Genomic DNA, 21,580 nt, shown 5'->3' with positions numbered 1-21,580 from the left:
GAACTCCGCCCATTTTTTCACTGTCCCCCATTTTTTTAACTTCAATGGATCAGGTGGAAATAAGTGTTTGGATGAAAGAACCAGAGCTGTGCCTTGAGCAACTAATGAGCTTCTTTATGAAATGATCTTTACAGTGGACTTACCTGAATAGCTGCAGCAGCTGGCTGAGGGACATTGACTATATTTACATGTAATGCTACAGGATATGGGACGTGACTGGAGACCTACATCAAAAATGCAAAACAAAGGCCGAGTCATTCATGGTTACACATGCTTCAGGGGACTTGTTGGCTTCCTCAAGTTTCACTCTAATACTAAGGAAAAAAAAAGCACTTTTCTGATAAAATTCACAAAGCAAAATAAATAAAATCCAATTCTAATTTGAAATTTTAGCCAAACATTTAATAATATTAAAGCAATGTAGTGAAAAAAAATTTAAATGCTCATTAATTATGACAGGAAGTATTCCTTAGAGAAAACTAGAAAGAAAAATATAATCTGAAACACATTCATGAGTGTATGAACGAAGTTTTGATGCCAAAAACAGCTGGCACTAGCTGTTTATAAATAAAAATATTTTTCTGTGAATTATTATGAGTTTTTTTAGTAAAGAGTACAGCAGCTCTTAGGATAGTTCATTCATCTAAGACTTTTTAGGAAAGTCTGCAGTCAAATTTACAGAATAGACAGAGAAAGTAAAAACTACTTGGGAGTATGTTTTGCATAGAGTTTGCTTATGAGCTCTGAATTCTTGGATAAATTTCATCATTTATTATTGTTAATTTTAAGATTCAAGTCTTGCAATCTTGATTTTTTTTCTCTTTATTCTTTTCTAATCCATTATGAAAATTTCTTTCCATAAATATAAATATCAAGAAATGAGGAAAGAATCACACTGATTCAAAGGAGGATAAAAAACATCAGATGTCAGTCATGAAACTGCTCTTGTTTCTCAGTAAGAAGGCAAACACTTACTTAGTGAATGAATAAATTAAGACCTTTCAGCTAGATCACTACCAGAGCTGAACTTACAATCACCTGTTAAATTTCAGTGTCAAACTATTTCCCTGTAAATGTAATATTACATTCACTTTTTATTTTGGCAGAGAAAAGTACTAGATACAACTGCACCTCCATGCCCTCATTCTTCTTCAGCAATACCTTGTTAAGTAAATTTACATTCAAAAGCTAACTTCAAATTAGATTTGAAGCAGCAAGTTAAAACCAAACAACCTGGATTCTAGTCTGGACAATCTCTATGAGCTGTGTAACCCTGGACAAATCACTTAACATCCTCATTTCTGGATTCATATTAGGGATAACACCACCTACCCTTCTCAGTTGATCATGATCATGTCTGTGAAAACTAAGTATTCACTAGAAATTATCATTATTACCTGGAACTAGTAATAAAATAACCATCTCTTTCATTAAACTGAATGCTCAGGAACAACTTACGTTTTGTGCTTCAGAAATGTGGTAATAAGGATAGTCACTGTTAACGGAGGGTTGGCCAGCTGGAGGGAGTTGAGCTGAAGGTGGAGCATGCGTAAAGCCCATCAAATGGCTGTTCTTCTGAAAGCTTGTGGTCACTGGTGGCTGGCTGGCTTTAGAAGACTCCTGCAGATAACCTTCCTGCTCGACCTTACGACGCATTGTAGAATTCCAGTGGTTCTTGATAGCATTATCAGTTCTGCACAGAAATATATCACATATTCATTTTACAAACAACAATTTCAACTCAGATTACAGTTAATTGACAGAAAACTGTTTCTAACAGAGACTTTTCTTTTGGTCCAGTACTAGTGTTTTTTTTCGCTTCTGTCTTCTCTACGTCCTTAAAAGCATGCTACCCCAATCAACTAATTAAAAATCCATAGATTTCTCTAAATTTCATAATATGGAAATTATATAGTTTTATACAAATTTTGAAATCTTTTAGACATTTGTCTTTCCTTGTTAAGTGTATTTTCAATACAATACAATTTCAATACAATGTTTATTCTGACTGTGGTACAAGACTCTAATACAACTTAAAGTCCTGGTTGTTCTAGAAAATTACTCCTTTGAGTTGTGGACTGACATACACATTACAATAGGCACTCACTGAAGTTTGGTGAGCAGTAATGATGTTGCTGCTGCCTCAATGTCTACTCTTTATCTAGAACAGTACTAGCTAGAGATTTTGAGTAAAAAATCCTCCCACATTTCAGAAACCACCTAAAACTGTTACAAAGCGGGCAGAGATGAAAATGTAAAATGGCATCCAGAAAGGAAAGAGGCTAACTTCCAATATATTTTTAAACTGCAAAGCATTTTTACTAAAGTTTTTCAATTCTCAGGAAAACAGTTTCTCAATTCAAAAAAAAAGAACAAAACCGTTTTAAGCCTCTCTTTTACTATTTCTGTGGGGGTGGGGGAATGCATGCTAAAGAAAGAGGAAGTTCAATCGCCCCTTAAAACTTTAAAAGAATCAACAACATATCCTCTCAGACCATACGGGAGAAAAGGCCTCCCTTTATCAACCTCTTGAATTCTCTGAGCTTATTCTGGACCGAGAGAGAGGAAATGCTTCAGAACATCACAAGGGAATACTGAATAGACCATCAGAAGCACGGCCTTCTTTGAAACGACTCTTTCTCCACTTTGGGTCATGAAGCTGAAGAATAAATCATTTAAAATATTTCCTATCTTATGATATTTTTATGAAGATTTATAATAAATAGTATCTCCCCAATTAAACATCTGTTATAAACTGTTTAAATGGTGAAAGTGGGACAAAAATGAGCTTCCAAAGATATCCCTCAAAATGAGGTCATTTTCATGCCTTGTTCATGAAAAAGAAAGCATAACAACAACATTATTTAAAAACCTGGAAGAAGTATGATAATTCTAGAGATACAGCCTTTCTTTATTCAAAAGAAAAAAATTAAGCCAAGTGGTATAATGAAATGAACATGGTATCAGGAAAATGGTACCTGAACTCCTTCTGGTCACAACTAGCTGTATGAACTCATACCAAACTATTAATCCTTGGTTTCCTTCTACATGTTTAGAGTTTTGAAGTTTACAGAGTGCTCCGATATATTTTATTTGGTACTAACATTGGCCCTGAGAAGTGGGTTATAACCTGTTTTGCAAATGGGGCAATTGAGGCTGAGAAAGTTGGCTCAAGCTCACCATTGGGTGGATTCTGGAAGTCCTGAACCAGATAACCTCTAAAGTCTCTTCCAGTTTTAAAAGCTATGGATCTGGTTTATCTAATGAAACATACACCACAACAAAATGTAATTCACTCACCATACATTTTAAAACAGAATGTTCCATACCCGTTCCCTCATTCTTCCCAATCAATATATTTTTTGACATATTATTACCGTCCAGGCAGTAGCTTTGCGATTTCTGCCCATCTGTTCCCCAGTCTCTTGTGTGCCTGGTAAATAATTCTGTCTTCCTCTTCTGTCCAGGAGGTTTTCTTAACTTCTGGATTCAAGTGGTTATGCCACCTCTCCCTACATTGTTTTCCAATTCTCCCCTTTAAGTGCTTGGCAATAACAGACCAACGTTTCGGACCGTATTTCTGTACAAGCTCTATCACCTTCAGATAAACACACAAAAATAACCTATGTTTTAATGTTATGTAATGAGTCAGTGTAATCATTCTTCATGTTATCTTTAGAAAATTTCTAAAAATCTTCTTTCATTCATGGGAAATATGGGAATAGAGACCTCAACTTTCTGTTTGTATACTTTACCTGTTTCTTCAAGCTGGGAAATATTCAACAATATTGGGGGCTATTCGTAATTGTGATTCACACCAACGAATAAAGAACTTACTCTCTGATCTTCCTCTTTGGTCCAAGGACCCTTGATGAGCTCAGGGTTTAGTACTTTCTGCCATCGGTGCTGGCACTGGACATCTGTTCGATTCTAGGCAAATAAGATGAAGCAAGCACTGTCACATAAGACATGATGTGATAACACATGAATACTGTTGTCATATAAATCACATGTGGGCAATATACCATGAAAACATTCAAGAACATTTTAGGGCATGTTTGGAAAGCCCATTTCTTATAGCTAAAGAACATACAAAAGAATACATCAAAGTTGTATCTAAAATTAGAAGTTCTCCATCGTGAGGGAAACAGTTCTTCTACGTGATCTAAAGGATCGTCATACAGCATACTTGGCTGTCAATTTAACTTAACCTTAATCTCAGTGTGTTGCTTTGGAAGTACCCATATGGATTAAGACTTCTTAGAGATTTTATATTGATGTTGGACCTTTATGTTGATGTTGGACCACTCTAAATGACATAAGTTTGATTCTCATTCACGCTAAGAGATGTGCTTCAATTTAGGACTAAAGTGTTAATATTGCAGAAAAAACAAAGATGAAAAAAAAATGGGCCCTATTTTATAAGAGCTTATAATCATCTAAGTAGTAAAAGACAAACATATAGTTAACTAAGAAGGTGAAATTTGATTCATAGGCAAGAAGAGACCACAGCAAAATGATATTGGGGTGGAAAAAAGGAGTGTCTCCTGAGAAGGAAAAATTATGTTTCCTTAGAAATAGTCTGGAAAAGGTCTTGGCATAGACTGCGAAGGATGGATGCAACATTTTAAGAGGTGGCATCACCAGGGACACAAGTTCTCAGGAGGGAAAGCAGAAATGAATTCAACCAAACCTGCTTACAGAGAGGAAGTAGGAAACAGAACTGGAGCTATTAAGTCGAGGCATATGGAAGAGCTCCATGTGCCAGGTCTAGGCAGTTTACTTAATGTGTGAGACTTGAAGTCACTGTCGCTAGTTTTGAGATGTAAGGTAAAGCTGCATTTTATGAAGCTCCATCTACCAATGGTGTCTGGGACATGTGAGAAAGTGAAAAGCTACAAGCTGGAAAACCAGTTATGAAGGCAATGCAGTTGTCCAGAGAAGAGGGAAAGGGGCCAAACATGTAAAACAGTAAGGAGAATGAACAAAGGCATCCCAGATTCCTTAATCCTGGCTTTGTGTAGGGGACGGGGTGGGGGTGGGGGGCGGGTAAGTCTAAAGGAGCTCCAAAATTTTAAACCAGGATACCAAAATTATGGCTATTGAAAAGATATGAAATTGAAGAAAAGCAGACTTGGGGGAAATATCATGAGTTTAGTCATCCACCATACAACAAATTTAATCAAATTGCTAATATATATTCTCCTAAAAATGAAAAGATAAAGAAGGAAGCATTTAAGATATGCTATAAAAAATCCATTAATAATATCTTTAGAAATTTAATTATATGCATTACAATAGAAATATAAGTTATGGATAGGCATTTCTCCCTTACTTCTTACATAAAAGCACATGTGTAATGTTTTAATATCATCTCCTAGGATATCTTATTTAAATCTTTGGGAGAGGATTTCCTTTTACAGAAAGAAAAAATTACTAACTTACCGGGAGATAATTAGCAATAACTTTCCAGTCATCTGTTCCATTCTGTTCCACCAGCTTCTTTAGTTTTTCATCCTAAGATATTTAAAGGTAATCCTAGGATATTAGTCATTTACTGTAAACTCAGATCAGAGTTTGAATCTTGATTCAACTACTGATGAGTTATATAAGCTTGGGTACATCATTTAGCTTTTCTGGGCCTTAATATTGTCATCTGTACAATGGGAATGATAGTGTCTGTCAACAGGATTATTTGAGAATTATATGAGTTAATTATGCAAAACATTTAGCATAATGTCTGATACAAAATGTTTAACACTTGGTGACTTTTAAAAGTTCTACTTCATGGGAAAAATATGAACTCCACTGTTTGATTTTAATAGACATTGAATTATGGCATTAGACAGGATCTCAATAAGAAACAGTTCAAGTTCTACTCTAATATTTACTAAGTTCAATATCTTCATTTAAAAAAGTGGAGGATCACTTTTCTTAATTAAACTTGAAGGTATGATGTAAGAAAATCATTTAGTTTTTGTATCAATATATTCACAATTTAAATGAGACCAAATTTATTAGAACACAGAAGACACTAAACATCAGGGTGAAATCTTTCAGTTCACAACTGTTTTTCTAAACATATTCAAGCAAAAGAGAACCCCCATGTTGCTGCCAAGGTAACTTTCACACATGATGTGACTCCCATGGTACAACACAGACACAGGAATTAGGAAACCAGGGTTACCATCAGAACTTCTGAATCTCTAAGAATAATCCATGTGCACAAGTTCCACAGGTAAAATATACATTTCCCATGGACCTCATTGGAAATCCTGCCTGCCTGTCAATGAGAGATCTGGTTTAAGTAAAGGAGGGCAGAATGAAACTGAACAAGGGTCAATATCATTTATTCTAACACGAAATCCTCTACAATCAGTTGCAAATTTTGAGGACTTTAAAGAAAAAAAGCAACTTTTCTCTTACATTAATAATTTTGCCCCCTAAGCATTTTTCCATTCCTACAAAGATCAAGCTTTTGATAAGCTCGCAGAAAAAGAGAGGTGAGAAGCAGACACATCTCCATCCATTCTGAATGCTCTCAGAGCAGACTGAGCAACTAACACTTTCAGAACAGACACCCAGGTATATTTCTCTGTGTAACATTATATGCTAAGAATGTTAAATGAACCTGTTACAACAAGTTTTATGGGTGTTGCTTTATTCTTTTGTTTTGTTTTTGGAAATAGCAATTCATTCATTGGTTCAGGGAACATTTATTAATATTCCACTTTGTGGCGATCAATTCTGGGTTCAGGAACACAAAAATGAATAGATATTTAGCCCTGCCCTCAGCAGACTCACAGTCTACAGGCAGAGGCATATATGTTACAGCAACAATAAATACGAACGTGTACCCAGTGGTTGGAGGATGCATCCAACGTGTCTAGGGAAACCAGGGACAGCGTCACAGAAGAAGCAATGTCTCACAAGTGATGAAGAAGTAGTTGTGGAGTAAAATGACAAGAACAGAATAGGCAGAGGAAAAAACAATAAAGTGAGAAGACAAGAACATTCAAACAGCTGCAAAAAGTTTGAAAAAGGATGGTACAGTGTCCATGTAGGGGAGTGGTGAGGGGTAAGCACACTGCACAGGCAGGCTAGGGTAAGAAATCAGAGAGCCTGCTAATAGGTTTGAACACCTGTAGTTTAGCTGAAATTTTGTTTTTCACAAATGGAAGCACTCCATGCTTTTTCCTCATGTTTTGATTACATAATTAGTTACCTCTTCCCTGGTCCACCTAGTTTTCCCCAAGTGACGCTTTCCAGACTTGGGAAGCAATCCATCATAATCATGGTCACACATCTCAATGTCTTCATCATCCTCGTCACTACTGTAGATGCTGCAGAAATAAAAAGTGGGCAGATGTGGACTGAAACAAGAGGATCCAAACTACAGCAAGCAAAACTCACACCAAAACTCCTCAACAATCTCTTCAAAGGTTACAAAGATAAAACTTGGAAAAGTTGCACAACAAGAGTGTTTTTGGCACTTTGTTGCTCTGGGATTGTAAACGAGTTTTGCTGTTTATGGTATCCACAGATACGGCAAAGGACCTGGCACTTTCTATTGCACTGCATGTTTAAACCTGCTGTTAATGTTAGACCAGTGACAAATTACACAATTGGCAACCTTCCAACCAATGAAGGTTTAGGTTTAAAACTTAATGTTAAAGACAATAAAAAGAACGAGAGCCCACATCCTTTATATAAGTACACTCAAAATCTTTGGCATACGTCACATGGTTTAAATAATATTTCCCAAATACAATAAACAACTCAATTGCGTTATCTTCATGGGGCTGGTGTTTTATTAGGAGGAAAAAATTCAAGAAGTAATACACCCAACAATACAATTATAGTCATCTCTTAAAGATTAGAAGATTAAGAGAATCTAACAGGGAAAGGATTTAAAAACCTGAGAAAGGATAAGGGATCAAGTGATCAAACTGCACTGTAAATAACATTTATATCAAACAGTTAAAAACTCCAGACCAGGTCGATCCAACTTGTGGCCATGTTTACAATCCTCAGTTTCCAGAGTAACCAAGTGAATAATTTAGGCCACATGGTAGTCAGAATCTTACTTACTCATGTTTTTTCTACCTCAGACTGAATGGTATTTGAAAGATCTTAAAATGTACCTAATTCAAAACTGAGGGATTTCCCCAGATGAGTTTAAAAGGAACTCATTACTGTTTTCAAAAGAACTTTTCCTTTTACCTACTTGACCAAAACTATAAATTTTGATGTCTTTTGAACTAACTCTATACTTAATATTTATTAATCATATAATGATGAATGTATCCCTATAATAGATATGAGTCCTTTTACAGCCAGTTTACTTTTAGTTATTATTTTACTTATATAAAACTTAAGTTACAAGGAAAAATTATACTATCTTTAAAGAGTTACTAAAAATTTATCATTGCAATATTGAGAATTCCATCAAATTAAGAACAATAAAAATAATTATATAAAGTAATAACATAATGCAAATCATTATTCTAAAAAATAAAATGTATATTCATATCTGGTCTTCCAGAAGCAACTTACAAGTATATATTACCCATCCCTTACAAACCAGCAAAATTACTTCCCCCAAATCCTGAATTTGAGGTTCTTATAGTTTAAAACTATTATTCTGGGAAACAACGCGAAGGTTCAGGATTCATGGTGAGCAAGCAGGATGTGATCCAAATTTAAAACGCCATCACACAAAAAAAGACCACTGAACTATATTTATAATCTATAACCATCTTTCACTTAGGGGCTATCCTTTTAAAGGAGAGCCTGATCCCATTTCACACTATCAACAAAGGGTTCTAAACAACTTCTGATTAATAATTACAGTAGCTTTCCTTTAATAAAAAACACAAGCATCATAAGGTGAAAAAAATGTTATTATAATCCCAGGAATTTTGAAAGGTTCATAGAGAACTCCTTGGAAAGCCCCCCAGATGAAGTGGCACCCTTGTGAAATATCCGGGATTCCAAGAAAGCCTGAGTCATCTGCAAGTGGAGTCACAGGTTCAGCTGAATTTAACTTTGGGGGTCTCGATAGATCTGGAGATCACGTTTTCAGAACTGAGAACTACTCGTTCCAAACCAGTAATCCGACACCACTGTCTTGGCAACAGCTGAACACTCAGGAATAAGCAACAAATTCGGCCGCCCATAGGGGGCAGCCTACATCAGGAGAGAGCGCATAGACACTAAATAGGACTAGGCTTCTGGAGGTAAAGGTGCCAATCCTAGTTTTGCCTCAACCTAGCTGCGTGACTTGGACAAATCACTTCCCCTCTCTCAAGACCTCAGTTCCTCGCCTATACAGAAGGGCTTGGATTCTACTTCTAAGGTACTTTGCAGTGCTAATAAAGGATAATTCCAGATCTTTCGTTGAGTCTAAAAATTAAGCAGAAACGTGCAAAATCAGAGATGTGCACAAGCAAAGTCTTGGGGGAAACTTGGTGTGTGACTTCCGCAGGTCCTGAAGAGGCCACTGAAGAGGGGAGCAGGGCTACTAGCCCAGGGCTGGTCAAACTATCAGCTCCAGGGTCCATTAGCACGCGAGGCACGGGTGTTGCCTTTGAGCTTTGCATGCGATTTCCTCGCTCTGAACGGTCCCGGTCGTCTAAGTAGGATGATTAATTTCTACTAAGGACCTGAAATAACTTTTCCTTTATCTGCTCTGACAAGATCTCAGACCCAACAGTCAGAAGACTTTCAAAGGCTGATTTCAAGCTTGATGCACCCCGGCTCCCCACCTGCTAGACCTGGTGTGGTTACAAGAGTACGACTATGAATGTTACATTCTGTCAAGGAAACAAACCGTGCAAAGAAACGAAAAAGAAAAAAAAGTGTTGGGGGTTGGGAAAAAGGGAGGGGAGCGGGAGGAAGTGCCTTGTGGCCGCTACTGTGATTCTAGAAAAAGGGTTCAGACTCATTTCGCTGACCTGGTTAATAATCCCTGCCGAGTCGATGCTCGCCTTGCAAGAAACGGCTTCGAGCCCACAGCCGGGTTTCTCTTCCCCCTGAGGCAGGTTCAAGGCTCCCGCCCGTCCCGGCCACCTCCCCTCGCCGCTACCTGGGAGCCGCCGGGAACCTGCGCAGCCCCGCCCCGCGGGGACGGTCAAGATCGCGGCGCGCGGAGCCTGCCTCCGCGCCTCCTCCCAGCACCGCTTCCCAGCTCCCTCCTCCTCCTCCTCTTCCTCCTAGTTTCTGCTCCCGAAAAAAAAAAAAAAAAGATGACCCCGGCTGCTCTACAGTTAAGTCCCAAAGGCGAAGGTGAAACCACTCAAGAGGCAACACCCTCGCCCCGCGCGCCCAGACCCGGGAGAGGCAGAGGGAACCAGCGACAGCCCCAAGTCGTCTCCCTTTTTTTCTCCAGTACCTGGCCTTGTCTGGGCGCCGCTCCCCCGCCCGGCCAGGCCCGGCCGAGGGTGCTGCTGCAGGGCCCACACCCACGCTCTTTGCAACTTCCTAGCTCTGCGAGAGGATAGGCGACCTCCGATGCAAAAACGAATAAGTAAAAGAAAATCAAACAACCCGAGGAAAAAAGCGTGGGTTTGCTTTGCCTCCAGGGACTTTTTCCCCCAGCACGTCTCGGCCAAGGTCTGTCCCCGCGTCCCCTTCTCCGCCCGGGGCGACCGAAAGCTGCGCGAGCAGGGCGCCAGGAGGAGCGGCGACCTTGGCCGCGTCCACGTGCGCGCGCCGCGCCGGGGCCTCCTGCACACGGGAAGCGCCCGCGGGGATTGCGTCCCTGTTGCGCGGCAGCGGCGTTGGGTGCCGCCCGCCTTCGTCCCTTGCCGTTGAGCTGCAACCGTGGCGGCGGCGGAACTAGCCCCCGCACCCGGCCACTCAATGGGAGCGCCGCCGCGTCCAGTCCGGGAAGTCCACAGACTGGTCGAAGCAGGAGCTCCAGCAAGTGACAGTTCGGACCAGTCTCTCCCCTCTCCTCTCCCCGTTTCCCTCCGATCCGCCAAAATGTAACAGCACTTCACTCCCGACACCCGGCGAGCCTCCCCAAGTGCACTTGACATGTGCGGCGCGGGCGCGTGGGGGTGGATGTACAATGTTTGCTTTAGAAATAAAAGCCTCCCAGAGAATAGGGATTCGAACATTCAAAACCAGAGCTTAAAACAATCTGCAAAGGTAGAGACCCTTTCCTCCCCTACAAGCTTCTTTCCAGCAGCCTGTCAGCTGACACTCTTCTTCGCCTCCATAAAGAATGAATGAAATTTAAATGAACTACCTGCAGCCACTAAACAGTTCGGCATTTCCCCTATATCAGCCATTAGCTCTGCACTTCCAAGTCCAAACATATCGCAATGCATCTAGCAATTACGCTGCGACTCGCTCGCCGACACCCGCGGCATCAAGCCAGGAACGTAGTGGGCTCCCCCGGGCTGGTGGGCACCGCTCTGCCCCTGGCTGGAGCGTGCTGCTATTTTCCCCCTAGAGAGAAGGTACCCTGTGCAACTTGCAAAATGAGCCTCAGGGCGTGCTTCCCAGCGTCCTAATGGATTTCCAGCACCGACTCTTCATTCTCCGTCCCTCGAGTGGCTTGTGCTGCCGAGGCAGGGGCTCCGGGTCCTCGCAGTATGACAGCCCCGCAGAAGATCCGGGAACGAATGCCCACCTGCTCCCAAGCTCCTGGAGCCCAGCGCGCCCCCGCCCACGGCCGCCCACCGGGGATCCCCATTACCTGTGCCGGGGTCTTCGGGCCATGGCGCGGCGGGCGCCGGGCTCCGCTGGGAGCCGCGGGAACCGCACGGGGCTGCGCCTCCCGCTGCCCGCCTGCGTCCCTCCCCGGCTGCGCAGTGGCGCTCCGCACCGCCGGGGCGAAGTTTCTCAGGAGAAAGAGGAGGAGGAGGAGGAGGAGGTCTCGGAGGAGGAGGAGAAGGAGGAGGAGGAAACAGGTTGATATTAAAGTGTAAACTCTGTAAACAGAGATGCCATCAAACAAAGAGCTTTGGACACTCCCCCTCCCGCCAAATCTGGCGCCCCTGCAGTGCGCACGCGCCCTGTCCGCCGCCTCCGCGGTCGCCTTGGCTGCCGCCCTCCGGGTTGCCTGGCCCGCGGGGCCGCGGCTCCCCTCCGACTCTCGCGCCGCTGTGTGGCTCCTGGCGCGCTGCGAGGCCGGGGCGGCGCGCGGGCGGAGAGCCCGGGGCCAGGGAGGGGCGACCGGGGGCCGCGGCGGCGCCTTTTCCTGAGCAAACCCCGCTCCCTGGTACCGGCTGCGCGGGCTCGCGCCGCGTCCCACTGATGCTGCCTCCCCTTCTTGGTGGCTGCACTATCGTCGCCCCACTCGGCTTGCCCCAGGGCCCCAGAAATGAGCTCTCCAGGCTCTGCCTGATTGTCGCGGGGGCGTCAAGGAACGGGGGCGTGGGGGGAGGGGAACTCCCGCATTCGAGATTGGATTTAGGCAGGGTGTAAAACTCAGCTCCCTGGAGATGGGGGAGAGTTGGGTTGGGGAGTCGGTAGTAGGGGATGGGAGCATACGTTTACATAGGATATTTGGCTAGCTGCTTTGAGTTTGTTTTTGTTGTTCTGCTCTGTTTTTAAAGAACATCTCTAACTTGATAACAAGAGACACTTACGTACGAGTGGGGTTGGAGCTATCACCGCTCACACATGGGGCACCCCAGCGGAGTTTTCACTCTCCACCCAGATCCTGGAGCCGACACGCCACCTTCGCATTGTCACATGCCTTCAGTCTCACCCGGGCACACGCCCGGCCCCACCCACCCTGCCCGGCCCAGGCGGTGCCCACCACACACCTCTGTCCATGCAGAATGCTGCGCGCGCCCTGAACTCCACACCTGCAAAATCCACAGGGTTCCAAACAGCCCAGCAGCCCCCAGCAGAACTCAGGAAGCCCCACGTGCGCTTGCATGGTTTTAAAAGTTTAACAGTTTGTGATACGGAGATTGGCACCCGCGTTTAGGGTAGTTTAGGACTCTTGTTTTACCAGATAAAAATCACGAAAAGACTAGTGTTCACTTAACTAGAGGCTCCCAAACAATTAAAGGGAGAAGATAAATGCTGAATTTATAAGGATCAATGATTGGGGGATTTTAGGGGAGTTTTAGTTTTACTTCCGTTTATACACTTGTACCATTGGGGACTTTTTTTTTTTTTTTTTTCTCATTCTCTGTACACACTAATTTATTTTTCCTTTAATCTTATAGGAGTTTGAGACTTCTGCTGACTGGGTTTTGTGGGTGTCCCGTGTGCCCTGGCAGTTCAAACTTAGCTCAGAAAGCATTTTTTTTCACTAAAAAAGCATTTTCTTACTGATATGAGTCATAATTTTGTTAAATGGTGAGCATGCTTGGTTTCAAGACTTTATCTGGTAGTTTACACATTGTTTCTTAACATTGTAATATAGTTTAAAACCTTATCAAAAAGTATTAGTTTCTAGTTAGATTTTAGCATTCCTTTCTCCATGAGGGGGAAAAAGAAACCACTGAAACAACATTATTGTGAGATACTTCAGGTCACAATCTTGAAAGACAAGTTAATATATTTTTGAAGACAATATTCATTTCTAGATTCTATAATAAATTTCTTTCTCCATATCAAAAATAAACAATTAAAAAAATCTAGAACAAACTTCTAAATACCACTCTTAAAGTAATTGCATCTGTCTTTGGGATTACTTCATGAATTTAACTGGCATGATTCCCAAATGCTCTTTGGCACAGTAAAGAGTATGTGAACCCTTCTGGAAGTCAGGTCATAGTCTCTTTTCCAAGATTCTTAGGAGATGGAAGTGCTCTGTGATTCTTTAACTCCTCCTAAGTAGGAAAACACCAAATCCAGTTTTATTTCCTTTATTCCCTTTGTGCATCATTTTCCTAAATGTTGTTTTGAGAATTTATAATATTTTCATTTCCCAGACATTTTGAAGTTTACGTTTTTTCCCTCATATGTGTGACAAAAATATGTATGGGGACAAGTATAGTCTGACAAAAAGTATACACATGATGATTTTACTAGGCTAATTTGGGATATATTGCCACCTGATAAGTATATAAAAGGATGGACTCAAATGGAGTTAATAAGTTCTTGTATGGATGAAAATATATTTTCAAAGACATTGCAGAATTTTTACTATAATTATATTTGTACATTTCCTTCCTTCACTTATAATTATTACAAATGCATTTTTAGATGAGAGCATATTTCATTAGTATCAAAGTCTTTGTTTTTCTTAAGTTGTGCTGCATCAGTGGTTTTAGTGTGGCAGGCCTGGGTGAGAGCTAAAAATTCAGATGCAGACTTTTTTTGCAATGTACTAAAGAAGGGTAGAGCTTCCTTGGTGCCTTAAGAATTCGCCTACCCATATAGCAGGAGTGGGTTCAATCCCTGAGTAGGGAAGATCCCCTGGAAGAGGGCATGGCCACCCACTCCAATATTCTTGCCTGGAGAATCCTATGGACAGAGGAGCGTGGTGGGCTACAGTCCATGGGGTTGCGGAGTCAGACAGAACTTAGTGACTAAACAATAAGAACACAGGGGTCAGCAAACTTTTCTGTAAAGGGCCAGATAATAAATGTTTTAGACTTTGTTGGTTGTGTTGCTTATTCTTCTACTTTCCTGTTTTGTTTTTTTAACAACTCTTCAAAAATGTAGAAACCATTTTTAGCCTGAAGGCCATATCCAGTCTACAGACCATAGCTGGCAAATACTAATCCAGTGATCCTCAGTCTTTAGAATCCGAATCACTGTGTGTACCCATGAAAAATGCACTGTCCCAGGCCATCCCTCCTGAAACAAGATGATTCAGTAAGTTTGAGACAGGGCCCAGGAAGCTGCATTTTAAACAAGCATCCAAAGGGTTTTTTTGTTTGTTTTTTGTTTTCATGGAAGCTGTCTTCTGGATCAGTCATTGACAATTTCAATATTAGAGCGAAGGCAGGCTGGTTTGAACACTTTTCCCCCAGCACCCCCGCCCCAGCCCCCAGCCCATTGCCTCTCATGGCCTTCCTCTATCTCATTCTCTTTCACCTCTCCTGGGCTAAGAAATCAAGACTCTCGAAAACCTTAGACGACTTAGGTCCATGGAAACGTTGGTGCCAGTGACTGCTGGGCTGTGGCATCCTATTCTTTCTTCCTTTGCTATTAAACTTCAGCCTCATATTTGCAACTTGCAAGAAAAGGAATCTCTTGACTGCTTTCTGATAATCATTATGATTCTCTACCTCCAGAAAGCCAACCCTTAAAGCATTTTATTTTATGCTAAACGCTGGAGAAGGGCTGACAGAAGAAAGATGTATATTCTAGCATTTTTGCTCTGACTTCTGAGAAACTCCGGGCACATGGTAGATCTTTAGTACTTGTGAACAGTATCCCAAAGATGAATGAGGATTATCAAGGGTGGTGACAGACCAGGCCCCAGGGGCCCAATGTCTCTAACCACCCACCTTCTCCCACCCCCTCAACCCAATTTGGTTCAGAGCATTAAGAGGGAAATAATTACAGTAAACACCAAATGGTAAAGTACAGACAATTCTTGATCATTTCAGCTAATGAATGACAGCTGTAGCATGTATAATTGAAATCCATAGGTTTGAGATAAATCTCATGTTGGTTCACAACAAACCTTTTAGTAATAACAATGGGGCAAGTGCTTAATGTAATATGTTTCATAGAGCCTTCCTAAAGGATGGCCACCAGAAAATTTGTATTGTTAAATGATTCCTGGGTTTGGCATTTCCTGTTTGTTTTCAGCCTCTAGATTCTCATAAACTTATATATGTATTCCCATGACAACCAACCTGCATATTTTCATCGTCATTTGAACTGAGGACTGAATAAAAGGTGTGAGGGGTTTTTGTGTGTGATTAAATAAGGATATTCCAGAGGAATGTAAAGGTATGAGCAAAAGCCCACGATTGTGAACCACAAGATGCATTCCAAGCACAGGAAATAAGGAGTTGGCCAGATTTCCTGGATCAAGGAGAGCTCTGAAGGCCAGATCAGAATGTATGTGTTTTGAATGGAAGATCTACATTATCGGAGAGGTGCATTTGGAAGATTTACCTAACAGTATCACAGATAGATTGGAGAGAGAAGAAAGAGTAGGGGGAGAGGCCAGTTAATTGGGCTGGATTAGGACAGTAACCCTATTTGGAATGGAAAGGAGAGGGGTGGATTTGAAGAACATCGAGAGGCAGAACCTTCGAGACTTAGCAACTGATTGGATGGCTATTGGAGGCACCATTAATAGAAATAGGGAAGTCAAGAGGGGAAGAGAAGTGTGCACTAAGGAGATTCAAAGAGGAAAGTGAGTTTAGATTTCAGTATGTTAAGTTTGTGGTTTCTTATGGAAGAGATCCGGGTAGGACTGTTGAGCAGGTGTGTGGTATCTGTGCCTGAAGGAGAGAGGTTGAGCTGGGACAGTGGTATGCTGGGAGGAAACTGGGAGCCTGCTGTTAGAGACATTATCAAACCCTGGATTATATAAGCCTACAATTAAATAGATTTTAAAAGGTAATAAATATTCAAAACTCATCATTTCCTAATTGTTTTACCTCATTTCACTGTTGGGTATGCTCTTGAGGTTATTTATCTTTATTATATCTGCATCACGGAAATGCTATGTAATGTATGTGAATGTACATCTCTTTCCAATTTTGTGTTCAGTTAAGTCATGTAAGCAGCTTGAAATTGGCTCTGGTTAGAGTATTTGCCCCACAAAAAGTGGCAAATACAAATAAGGGATTTCCCCCTACCTTGGAAAACTGGTTGTTAAATGTTTACCAGGGCAACACTGGATGAATGCCATATTTAAGAGTTATATGCATGAAGACAATAATTGTGCTATAGCCTGCCTTTACTAATAGGTGGTTGTATAGAGAGGAAGGAAAAGTCTTCAGAGAATATTTAAGAGGTTGGAAGATGAGGTTGAGACTCAGTGTAGGAGCTAGGGGGAGAGACCTGTTGGGAAGTAAAGAAAGTTTCTATATATATATATATATAAATAAATGTTTTTGTGTTTTCTTCTTTTATAATATAATTCTGTTTTTTGTCAACTGATTTTGAAAGCTTTTCCTTTACTTTGAGAAAAAAATATTTATTAGGAAGTGACTTTCAAACATTTTGAATCAATGAATTATTCTATTTATTCTATTCCATTGTATTCTAAACATCCTGGTTAGGGACTCTTCATTGTTTTTGTGCCCTGCTCCTAGGTACTGAATGACATGATTGAAAACCCCTGTTGAAAAGACAAAGGCCTCGCCTCTTTCTGCTTTAGAAAAATCTGCTCTATGGAAAGCTTTTGGGGAAAAATCCTTCAAACCAGTTTACAGAAGTAATTTTTCTCCCATCTCTTCTCACACCTATTCTTGGCCAATTCTTGCTCCTTTTCCATATTTCTCCCACATGTGTAACAAATGTAAAATAGCAGTTTTCAGAGTCAGTCAACAAAATAGCAAGCTTTTATTAACAGAAATTGTAACCAAAACAACAACAATAATGCTTAGGGGCTTCTTGGAGTAATGAAATGACAAAGTGGGCAAGGCAGGTTCAGCAAATGTACGGCAGTTGGCAACTTTTATGAACCCCTAATTCTAAACCTTCAAAAGGCAGAGATTGCAAGAGAGAGCTTGAAAGATGCTTCCAGTCTTTAATATTGTTTTTTCCCAAAATGCTTAGGTCTCCCATTTTACCTTTACACGCCTGACAATGTTTCTACTGTTTGTTTTTATTGCACTCTGCAAGGCCATGAGCTTGCAGAAAGGACAGGCCCTTTTGCTAGATGATTATTGCCCATTTTCAGCCTCTGTTCTAGTCCTATTGCCCCCACCTTCTCCTAGCGCATCATGCCTTCACCATGATCTACCATACCGGCCCCTGACTAATTTTCCCCTCTATGATCTCTCTCCCCCATCCACCTCACCGCTGGATCAGCCTCACTCTAACTAGTCATATGTTATGATCCCATCACTGGCTCCCTAATGTTGAGAAGATAAGATCTGAACTCCTTCACTTGGCATTCCCTGCCTTGAGGTTGCTCTGGCCTCTGTGCCTACACAGCCTACCCCCAGGGTGATGGTATTTAATAATGAGGATGGCTCGTGTACCAACCAATCAGACCGGGCCTGGCTAAGCCCAACCTATGTAGCTCCAGTGGGGCGCACTGGCTGAGTGTCATGCTTTACAACACACCACCTTTCCAACCTTATCTCCTGGTGTTATGTTCACTCCGCTTCCTCCTCATAAAACCATTGGCAATCTCAGGGCCTTTGCTTACACCATGCCTCCTGCCTGCAATGCTTTCCTTCCTCCTTTCTGCTTACATAAGGGCCCGCTGAAGCCCAGCCTTTCTTCTGAAGTCCTCTTAGACTTCCCTAATCCACAGTCATCCTACCCACCTGTGACTTGTATTCATGCCTTTTATTGAACATATGGCCTGCATTGTCTTCCCTCTGCTATTTATTTACTTATCTTTTTTCTCTGTCTTTATTTTTTATAATGTGCCTTATCTCATCTTGAGTTTTGATTATAAACTAGAGGAGAGGGGTGTATCCTCTGCCTTTCTATATACTCAATTAATGAAGCAGGATCTTGAGCATAAGGATGCACATAAATGTTGACAATTGATGACGAGTTAGCTGGGGCTGTTGAGTGTGTGTGTGTTGCTTTAAATATATATATATATATATATGCCTTGTATTTGGGTTTTAGAGTTTACAAAAGGCTTTGCCATATATTATCACATTGAATAGCAGTTCTTATCTTTCTGCCTGTGTTTTTCCCCTCCTAAATATTATTTTCCCCATTTTCGGGTGGGGGGTAACTGAGGTTGAGAGATGTGAAGGGATTTGTTCAAGGGCACACAGATGATAAATTGAAGAGCTGGGATTAATTAAACCCAGATTCTTTATTCCAAATTCTGAGTTCTTTCTACTACTGTATGATAGTCTCCAACTTTTAATTCCCACCCCTTCTCTTTACATTCCTGAAATTCTCAAATTGGATTCCATCACGTGAATTAAATTCTGTGCTCAAGTAAAGGCTGATGACCTCACAAACTGGATCGATACCATCGTTCTAATCTTAGTAGTAGTGCTTTATTTCTAGTGTTTGTATAGTTCGTTGTCCTTTGGGTAACTTGATTCTGGAGCTCTTTCAAGCTGTTTTTGTTCACATATTGGGTCTCTAAATTTTATTTCTTCCATTTCTACTCTACCATTCTATATTTATCTTTATTTATTTACTCTAATATTAGTTCAGTTCAGTTCAGTCACTCAGTCATGTCCGATTCTTTGCGAGCCCATGGCCTACAGCACACCAGGCCTCCCTGTCCATCCCCAACTCCCAGAGTTTACTCAAACTCATGTCCATTAATTTGGTGATGCCATCCAACCATCTCATCCTCTGTCATCCCCTTCTCCTCCTGCCTTCAATCTTTCCCAGCATCAGGGTCTTTTCATATAAGTCAGTTCTTCCCATCAGGTGGCCAAAGTACTGGAGTTTCAGCTTCAGCATCAGTCCTTCCAATGAATATTCAGGACTGATTTCCTTTAGGATTGACTGGTTGGATCTTCTTACAGCCCAAGGGACTCTCAAGAGTCTCCTCCAACACCACAGTTCAAAAGCATCAGTTCTTTGGCTCTCGGCTTTCTTTGTAGTCCAACTCTCACATCCATACATGACCACTGGAAAAACCATAGCTTTGACTAGACAGACCTTTGTTGGCAAAGTAATGTCTCTGCTTTTTAATATGCTGTCTACGTTGGTCATAACTTTTCTTCCAAGGAGCAAGCGTCTTTTAATTTCATGGTTGCAGTAACCATCTGCAGTGATTTTGGAGCCTCCAAAAATAAAGTCTGTCACTGTTTCCACTGTTTCTCCATCTATTTGCCATGAAGTGATGGGACCGGATGCCATGATCTTAGTTTTCTGAATGTTGAGTTTTAAGTCAACTTTTTCAGTTTTCTCTTTCACTTTCATCAAGAGGCTCTTTAGTTCTTCACTTTCTGCCATAAGGGTGGTGTCATCTGCATATCTGAGGTTATTGATATTTCTCCCAGCAATCTTGATTCCAGCTTGTGCTTCATCCAGCCCAGCGTTTCTTTTGAGGTACTACTTTAATATATCTTTATGCAATATTGAATTCTACTCTTTTACCTCAAGGAGTTGTTCCTTTTGAGATTATTCATAAACTCAGTGAGTGAGTGAATGCTTAATTCCAGCAAATTTGAAAAGCTTTCTTAATCTTTGTGAAAACCATTTGGTAAGAACTTGCATCTTTTCTAATCACTAGTATGTCTTTCCTCTCCTTTCCTTTCCTCCTCTCTTACTTCTTCCCTCCCTCATTCCCTTCCTTCCTTCTTTCTATCTGAACCCATAGTCTAAGAAAATGAAGTTTCCTTCACCAGAACAAGGACAAGGTAATAGCTTTAACGTAGGTGTTATTTTCTTTGGTCCTGCAAATCAAGTGGCCTACGTAATTTAAAATGTGAACCCTGTTGGGATAAAGTATACCATCACTCTACTCTTTCCATTTAAATTTATTGCTAGAAATATTAATATAAAAATTTGTGGACACATAAAAACAATATTACAAAAGTCATGACATCTATAGAGATGATTTATTCTAATTTACTTTTCAGTGTTAATAATGGTTCTAAAGAAATAGGTAAAAATAGTCAGTTGGCTTTTGAAAAATATCAGTTCCCAGAATTATCTTAATTTGGTTTAAATACTTGTGTCAAGCAAATATTTTACTTTTTATAAAGACAATAACCTCTAAAGAAACTATATCAAATCATTTATAATCTTTTGTACATAATTATGAGGAAGTTCCAAAGTGCTAGTTTTGCTTGGAGCTTTGGAAGGCTCAACTGATTCTATTTTAGTTTAGAGCCTGATGGAGAACACTTTTGCAACTGAAAGGCAATATTCGGTTTGAAAAATGTTAGGTACATAAAAGTTTGCCTATGAAAATTCTAATTTATGTTTTAGTTTAGATTACATGTGGTTTCTTTTCTGAAAGCCCTATTGCTTTTTCTTTCTTTTAAAAAAGTAAAAGAAATGGCATCCTACTAGGGTAATTAAAGAGCAATATTTATGCAAATACTTTTAGAAAGTATTCATATCTTCAGACTATTGTTTTTTAAAATTCACAACTTTCTATATATCAATATATGAAGTAGGGGTTCAGATCAGATCAGTCACTCAGTCGTGTCCGACTCTTTGCGACCCCATGAATCACAGCACGCCAGGCCTCCCTGTCCATCACCAACTCCCGGAGTTCACCCAGACTCACATCCATCGAGTCAGTGATGCCATCCAGCCATCTCATCCTCTGTCGTCCCCTTCTCCTCCTGCCCCCAATCCCTCCCAGCATCAAGTTCTTTTCCAATGAGTCAACTCTTCACATGAGGTGGCCAAAGTACTGGAGTTTCAGCTTTAGCATCATTCCTTCCAAAGAAATCCCAGGGCTGGTCTCCTTCAGAATGGACTGGTTGGATCTCCTTGCAGTCCAAGGGACTCTCAAGAGTCTCCTCCAACACCACAGTTCAAAAGCATCAATTCTTCGGCGCTCAGCCTTCTTCACAGT

General features: G+C 41.1%; 1 protein-coding gene across 4 annotated transcripts in view; it reads right to left on the bottom strand.

The window, feature by feature from the left end:
• Positions 1 to 12,089, bottom strand: part of MYB (MYB proto-oncogene, transcription factor) — a 35,687-nt gene extending 23,598 nt beyond the window's left edge. The window contains exons 1-7 of one of the 4 annotated variants that reach the window (XM_061428053.1): positions 11,708 to 12,089; positions 7,226 to 7,343; positions 5,446 to 5,517; positions 3,838 to 3,930; positions 3,378 to 3,598; positions 1,459 to 1,693; positions 144 to 224 (exon numbers count right to left, since the gene is read on the bottom strand). In XM_061428053.1, the coding sequence (XP_061284037.1) occupies positions 144 to 224; positions 1,459 to 1,693; positions 3,378 to 3,598; positions 3,838 to 3,930; positions 5,446 to 5,517; positions 7,226 to 7,343; positions 11,708 to 11,730 (843 nt within the window). In that variant the 5' untranslated portion in view covers positions 11,731 to 12,089. The remainder of the gene's footprint in view (positions 1 to 143; positions 225 to 1,458; positions 1,694 to 3,377; positions 3,599 to 3,837; positions 3,931 to 5,445; positions 5,518 to 7,225; positions 7,344 to 11,707) is intronic. The other 3 variants (XM_061428052.1, XM_061428051.1, XM_061428055.1) reach the window with 3 other exon arrangements.
• Between the last annotated feature and the right edge of the window lie 9,491 nt (positions 12,090 to 21,580).

This window comes from Bos javanicus, chromosome 9 (genome assembly GCF_032452875.1).
Source record: "Bos javanicus breed banteng chromosome 9, ARS-OSU_banteng_1.0, whole genome shotgun sequence".
Taxonomy (NCBI): Eukaryota; Metazoa; Chordata; class Mammalia; order Artiodactyla; family Bovidae; genus Bos; species Bos javanicus.
This window is presented reverse-complemented; position numbering and strand designations above follow the sequence as displayed.